Source organism: Acanthisitta chloris, unplaced genomic scaffold, assembly GCF_000695815.1.
Source record: "Acanthisitta chloris isolate BGI_N310 unplaced genomic scaffold, ASM69581v1 scaffold22260, whole genome shotgun sequence".
NCBI lineage: Eukaryota > Metazoa > Chordata > Aves > Passeriformes > Acanthisittidae > Acanthisitta > Acanthisitta chloris.
In genome coordinates, this window is record NW_008650257.1 from 22,928 (window position 1) to 30,854 (window position 7,927).

General features: G+C 48.9%; 1 protein-coding gene across 1 annotated transcript in view; it reads left to right on the top strand.

Moving 5' to 3' along the window:
* Positions 1-2,576, top strand: part of PKNOX2 (PBX/knotted 1 homeobox 2) — a 23,289-nt gene extending 20,713 nt beyond the window's left edge. Inside the window, 3 exon segments of the mRNA XM_009084286.1 lie at positions 714-790; positions 1,165-1,343; positions 2,218-2,576. Coding sequence (XP_009082534.1) covers positions 714-790; positions 1,165-1,343; positions 2,218-2,465 — 504 coding nt within the window. The 3' untranslated portion in view covers positions 2,466-2,576.
* The last annotated feature ends 5,351 nt before the right edge of the window (positions 2,577-7,927 follow it).

The following is a 7,927-nucleotide window of genomic DNA, read 5'->3' on the forward strand; positions in this document are numbered from 1 at the left end:
ACGCTGTTCCTGATCCAGACCGGGATGCCATTGGCCTTCTTGGCCACCTGAGCACACTGCTGGCTGCAGAAGGAATGAGGGAAATAATAATGTACTGAAAATGAGGATATCTCTGCCAAAAAAGTGCCATTTTTAACCACTGAGGCCCCAGTGGGATGTGTTTCCTGCGTGCATTGACTTTGGGTGGCTGTCAGCTGGAAAACAAGTCAAGGGAATCAACACTAGTGCTGACTTCAGGCTGCAAAAAATGACATGTGGGGCTGGTTTGATAATAATTTCACTTTCGGGGTTGGAAAGGAGGATTTTAGCAGAGCTGGGAGGAGGTTGCTGAAGCTTTGAGTGTTGGTGGTCTCCCAGTACAGACATTTTGAGGTGGTTTATTCATGTGCCTGACATTGTGTGTCACAGTGAGTTTTGGAGCCCAAATCCAACCTTTACCAACAGCAATTAGAAAATTGCTAACATATTAAAAAAGTTTAACATTTTACCTTCAAGGAAAAGCCTTTGATGGAAGGCCTTGGAAAAGCCTTACGGACACCAGGGAGATCTTGATCCTCTTGGATGCCACTCTTTGACCTTGAAAATGCAAGAAGCCACCAAATTTAGGGTGGAGAAAACAAAAACTATGACAGGTTTTCACCACTTTTCACTTGGGGCTGCTGTTTTGCCTGCAGGGATGTCATTTTGCTGCCCCATCTCTCTTTTTTTTCCAGCACCCCTACCCCACAGAGGATGAGAAGAGGCAAATCGCTGCCCAAACCAACCTGACCCTCTTGCAAGTCAACAACTGGTGAGCACATTGCTGGCCCGTGCTGGCTTTAGGACTCTTTTTCACACTGTTTTGTGGTAACTTGGGTGGTTAGGGCTAGTGTCTGGGAGACGAGCTCGGATGTGCTCAACGCGGCATTGGTTTGCAATATCCCAGTGCCCTCTCCTGGCAAATCCCGCGTGCAGCATCCTCCAACTCCACTGGAAAAATTCCTGTAGTGTTGCAACATGCCACAGGCAAAGAAGCTAGAGTAAAATCCCAGGTTTTCGGACCATGAAGCTGCTTTCAAAAAGGATTTATATTGCAACTCATTGATCTGCTATAATTGTTATTTAAAATCAGTGTTGATGTAATGACTCTTATTTACTCCTGTGTTCTCCCTTTGCCCTGTGAAGGTTCATAAATGCCCGGCGGCGCATCCTGCAGCCAATGCTCGATGCCAGCAACCCGGACCCAGCCCCCAAAGCCAAGAAAATCAAGTCTCAGCACCGACCCACCCAACGGTTTTGGCCCAACTCCATCGCCGCTGGGGTCCTGCAGCAGCAGGGTGGCAATTCGGGGACAAATCCTGATGGTAAGGACAAACCCCACTGGCCCCTGTCCTTCCAGGATGGAGCAGCCACGCATTTATTTGTGGCCTTAACTGGTAATAAAGGATTTCCAGAGATGACAGATGTGACAAGGTAGAAAGACAGTACATGAACAAAGAACAGATGATGAAAATGAAGAGTACATAGAGAAGATGAAGAAAGCAGAGATGAGCATAGACCAGACAAGATCATAGTCACAGAATCATCATAAAACTTAAGGGTGCGAAAGGACCTTACAGATCATCTAGTCCCAACTCCCCCTGCCCTGGGCAGGGACACCTCCTCACTAGATCAGGTTGCTCAAGGCCTCATCCAGCCTGGCCTTGAGCACTGCCATGGCCAGGGCAGCCACAGCCTCCCTGAGCAACCTGTGCCAGTGTCTCACCACCCTTATAGTAAAAAACTTTTTTCCTAAAATCTAATCTAGACTTCCCGTCCTTCAGTTTGAACCCATTACTCCTTGTGCTGTTACTGCAGTTCCTAACAGAGTCCCTCTCTGGCTCCTTTTAGGCCCTTCAGATATTGAAAAGTTGCTCTTGAGGTGTCCACACAGTCTTCTCCAGGCTGAACAGCCCCAGCTCCTCAGCCTGAAAGATGAGGAGAGGGGATGAAGGGAAGGCAGGAATTAAGTGAAGATGAAGAGGGGATCTGCCCAACCAATTCTGGGCATCTACTTGCTCAGAAGTGAAGGTTTCTTGTTATTTAATGATGATACTTTAGCTAGAAAAATTAGGGGTTGGACCTTGCGCAGGTCCCTTCAGCATGTTCTCCAAGCTCTTCACTGGAGTTATTCTTGGTTTATGCTATTTTTTTAATACTAGCTTGGGAGTCCTTAGTTCTATATCCTTTTAATTTCAGGCTCACTCAGCATGGACAACCTCCAACCCCTCTCGTCAGCCACAGCCACCATGGCCATGCAGCAGGCCATGCTGGCAGCCCACGATGACTCCCTTGACGGCACCGAGGAAGAAGAGGAGGACGAGGAGGATGAGGATGAGATGGAGGAGGAGGAAGAAGAGGAAGAAGAGTTGGAAGAAGAGCCTGGTGGCCTCCCGGCAGCACCCGGTGCTGACCTCGGCTTGGACCACAGTGACTCACTGGAATAGCTCCTCCTGCACCCTCCCCAAGTCACTGACAACACCAGATACAAAATTCCCCCCAAAATGCCAAAAAAAAGGGCAAGAACAAAAAATTGGTGAGAATAAAGCAAACTGGGGGTGCTGGCGGGTGCACAGCACACAGAAGTGAAGGACACACGTTTACAAGGCACATATTGTGGCCAAGTTAACCTTTTATTTCAGGTTTTATTCTTATTTTTCCCTTTTTCCCTTCATTTTTTTGGTAAGCAAAAGGATTTTTAGGGAAAAGTGTTTTCCCCACGTGGCACTCAGATGCTGTTGGGCAGTGGTGAGTTTTCACTGTGGCCCACCATGTCCATCCCTTGGATTTCTTGGTGCAAAGGAAAACCAAACCAACGCCAGCACCTGATCCTGTTTTGGGGTTTTCCCCCAAAAAGATGATTCACAGACATAAATACTGGCATGGAAGGGGGAAGAAGAATAATCACCGAGTGCAAATTCTGCTGGATCTGAGGAGGGTTTGGTGCTCTTGACCCACTGGATTGCCCAAACCTCCCCACTTTGGCTTTGATGTTTGGTGACTCCAGATGCAACTTTCTGGAAAAGGGAGGAAGTTTCCCCAAATCCTTTAATTTATGTGCTAAAAACATGTTGAATCTGGAAATAAACCCAACCACTCCATTCTTGTCCTTAAGGGCTGAGACTGGATGCAGAGTTGGGGCAAAGGCTGTCAAACTTTTCCATGGTGTTTTGGCACCGAGTCAGGAAAAAATGGGGAAAAAAAAATGAGGAAGATTTCACCCCAAATTGAATGGCGACTGCCAAGACTCGCCCGGGTGGAAGGAAATCAATACTGTTGCTGGAAAGATGGTTTCTCCCTGATATTGTCCATCCACAAGGGAAAATGGTGGAGTTTTAGCACCATGGGGGAGGGCAACTGCCAAAAAAACCTGTATTTTGGGGTTTTTATTTTCAATGCTAGCAAAAGGTGTATTTCACCTTAAAACAGCGTGGGAGGAAACACAAACCGGGGCAAAAATAAAGGAATTTCTTCTGCAGGTTCCTGCTGTAAATGTAGGATACTATAAGAAGGATCATTTTTTTGGTGGCTTTTTGCCCATATTATCCTTTTTTGGCTCTTGAAGAGTTGAAGAAAAAAAAACCCAAACAGGAGCCAGGGGAAACCCATGAGTAATGCAATGGGCAGCAAAGCCTATTTTTGGATACAGATCTGGCGTGAATGTAATGTGTAATTTCATAAAGGATTCATTGGAATTTAGTCTTAATTCCTGGGCATTTATTATAAAGTGCTATGAGATGAGGGGTCACAGCTGTATTTTCTTGGCACCTTCTTCCTGTGAGTGAAGAAGACCCAAAATGGGGGAAGAACCTTCTGAAAACGGCGAAACTCCTCTGAAACAGGCGAATTGGCCCCAAAATGGGTGAATGGGTCCAAATTGGTAACTCGTGGAAAAAATACTTGTACTTCCAAAAGCGACACCGTCCCAGAATGAGCTCCCATGGGATTTTGCCCGCAAATGAATGATCCCCCCAAATCAGTGATGCTCACCCCAAAATGAGTGATGTTCTCCAAGAATGAGTGATTCTCCTCCAAAATGAGTGATGTTCACCCCAAAATGAGTTACGGTCTCCAAAAATGAGGGATGCTCCTCAAAATCCAATGATCCAATCCCAAAATGGGCACTCTCCCCCTGAAATGAGTGATGATCCTCCAAAATGGGTCCTTACCCCAAAATGTGTGATGCTTGCCCCAACATTAGTTCTATTCTCCAAAAGAGAATGATTCTCCCCCAAAATAAGTGCTGCTCCCCAAAGAGGAGTGAGTCACCCCAAAATGGCCGATGCTGCCCAAGTGAGCAATTGTCCCCCAGAATGAGCACTAATCCCCCAAATGAGTGAAGTGCCCCCAAAATGCTGTTCTCCTGGAAACAAGTGACTCTCCTTTAAGTGACTTTACCTAAAACAACTGAATCTACCCCCAAATGAACAACACTCTCCCAAACTGAGCAATGATCCCCAAATTAGGGACTGTCCCCCTCAAATGAGTGACAAACCCTAAAGCAGATCAATTCTTCCCTAAATGGGAAGGCACTCCCCCCCAATTCCCTAACGAGCTGCTGCTAATTCATGGGTTGATTTTCTAGGGGGACAAAAGGTGATTTTTGCAGAGTTTTTACCAGAAAATGGTGCTGCAGAAATGTGAAAAATGGTACAAATCCTTGAGAATGGAATTTCCAGTTGAATTTTGCCCCTCGGATAGTGGCAGCAGCAGCTGGCTCTGGGCACCCACAGCTTAATCAGGCACCCGTTAGCCAGAAATTTGCCTATGTTAGAGATAGCAGAATATTCATGAGCACTGCAGCAAAGCCTGTGTTGGGATTTTTTTTGCTTCGAAATTGCATTTTTCTATCAAAAAGTTGCAAAACACCCTCGCAAGCAGTGGGGACGCAGACACCAGAGGCTGGTTGCCTAATTAATGTAAGGAATTCTTTATTCCCAGATGTGCAAAGGGGGAAGTGCGGGGGGGGGGCCCGTGAGTGAACCCTTTTCCTGGGGTTTGGCCCCGTTTCAGGGGCACCGGGGTGAGGTGTGAGGGCAGAGCCACGTCAGGTCGGGCAGAGCACTGCAAAGAGAGAGAGACAGAGAGAGAGAGAGAGAGAGAGAGAGGGAGAGGGGCCTGGGTGGGCACCATGCACGGAGCACCGCGGGGACACGGAGATGCACCCGGGGGCACATGGATACACATGGGGATGCTCCAGTGTGAATGGGGATACAATGAGGATGCACACGGGGGACACAGGGATGCGTGAGAATGCACTATGATGCATGGGAATGCACAAGTGTGCAGAGGGATGCAATAAGGATGTGTGAGGATGTACAGGGATGCACCTGTGTGCCCAGGGATGCACGAGGGTGCACCATGATGCATGTGAATGCACAAGTGTGCACAGGGAGGGATGCACGGGGTGCAACATGATGCATGGGGAAGCAAATGCATGCACAAGGATGCACAGGGATGCATGAGGGTGCAACACGATGCATGGGAACGCACATGCATGCACAGGGATGCAATAAGTATGCATGAGGATACACAAGGATGTGTAAAGAAGCACAGGGATGCACCTGTGCGCATAGGGATGCACAGGGATGCATGAGGATGCACTATGATGCATGGGAATGAGGCTGCACAGGAGATGGACAAGAGGTGTGTGGGAGATGCCCAGGAGATGCACAGAAGAGGAATGGAGATGCCTGAGGGATGCAGAGGACGGGTGCCCAAGGGGGCGTGGGGGGTGAAAGGGGATGCACGGGGTGGTGAGGCTGTGTGGAGGAAGCAGTGTGCACAGGTATGCAATAAGGATGTGCAAGGATGCACAAGGATGTGTGAGGAAGCACAGGGATGCACAGGGATGGATGCACCTGGGTGCAAGGGGATGCACAAGGATGCATGAGGATGTGCTATGATGCAAGGGAATTCACAAACGCACAGGGATGCAACAAGGATGTGTGAGAATGCACAGGGGTGCACAAGGGTGCACAGGGATGTGTGAGGATGCACAGGGATACACCTGTGTGCACAGGGATGCACTCTGGCACACGAGTGAGCACAGGAATGCTTGAGTGTGCCCAAGGATGCATGGGGAGACATAAGGATGCACACGGATGCATGAACACATACAATGCTGCATGAAGGTGCACAGTGACGTGAAGGCTTGGGCTGCACTAAAGTGGCCAAGGATGCACAGGGGGTGCATAAGGACACATGGGTGTGCACAGGGATGCACAAGGGTGCACAAGTGTGCACACATGCACATGCCTGCACAAGGGTTCACAAGCATGCAGAAAGGCTGCTTGAGCATGAAGGAGGGCAGGTGGGCACACAAGGATGCACAAGCACATGAGTGCTGTGTGAGGCTGCCCATGGCTGCACACAGGATGCACAAGGAATGCACGAGGCACACATGCTGGTGCACAGGAGCATGAAGGACACACAAGGACTTGGGAGGCTGCATGATAGATAAGAGGTGTGTGGGAGATGCCCCGAAGACACACTGAAGAGGAACGGAGATGCCTGAGGGATGCAGAGGAGGGGTGCCCGAGGGGGTGTGGGGTGTGAAAGGGAATGCCCAGGGGGAGTGAGGCTTCGTGGAGGCAGCAGATGGGCCCCAGGATGTTGCAAGGGAGGTGTAGGGAGGTGCACAGGGACCTGTGGAAGTGTGTGAGGACATGAGGCCTGCACAAAGAATGCATGAGGGACGTGCACAAAATGCACCTGTGATTCCCAGAGAATGCACAAAGGCTGCTCAAAGGATGTACTGGACAGGCAGGGGGGATGTATCTGGGATTCTCAGAGGAGGATGCACAGGAGATGCATAAGGGATGCATGAGATTGCATGAGGGATGGGCAAGGGAGGCAGAGGGAATCCACGGTGAAAGCACAGAGGCACAGAGCCTGCATGAGATCTGTGTGAAGGATGCACAAGGAGTGCACGGGGCAGGCAGGAGGTGAGCAGGTACCTTTGAGGATGTAGTCCGTGAGCAGTGTGGGCACCTTCTCATTACCTTCCTTCATGGCAAACAGGACTGTGAGGGGGAACAGAGCTGTGAGCCTGGCCCTGCTGCCCCCAAAATGTCCCTTTTCCCCCTAAAACCAGCCCCACAGTTGGCACAGAATTTACCACAATGCAACAGGCCTGGAAGCATTTGAAAAAAAAAATTTACTGATCTGTGGCAATGCAGAACCCCCAAATCAGCACTTGTATAACATGTAAAAATGGGGGAGGGGGTAGGTGTGCATCACTCAACCACCTTTGGTTCAGTGATGCAAAATGGGCATTTCCTTCCCAAAACTGGTTTGTTGCAATGATGCAGCACAGGTGATGGTACCTCAAATTGCCCATGATGCAATGATGCAAAAATAATGGGGAGTCACCCCCAAACTGGCTGCATTGCAGTGACACCCCAAATTGCAGCTGCTGCAGCAATGCAAAATGTGCTTTTGTGCCCCCAAAACATCCAATTCTGCCCCCAAAACGACAGCTGGAAGCAATACTCACTGTTGGTGAGCATCTGCAGGTCCTCGACGGAGGGCGGCGAACCCTTCTTCTCGTAGGGAATCACCGTGTTCAGGTACTACAGAAACAAAAGCCACCCCAAAAAAGCACAAAGATGGCACAAAATTGCCTATTTTTTGCAGTGCCTTGAGACAAATCACCCAAAATTCATGAAAAAAATTGAATCTTTCTGCAAAATTCCTGTGATTTAATTTAATTTGCAGGTATTTTGGGAAGTACTGAATTAACTGGGTGCTGCAAACTCCACCCAAATCCATGCCTGCTCAGGGAAGACTTTTTGGGGTGAAAAACTGCGATTTTTTGCAAGATGGATTAGCAAAGTGCAGGGGATGAACTAAGGTTGTAAAATCAGAAAACATTTCAAAAGGGGGCTGGGGGGATGTAGGGGAATGG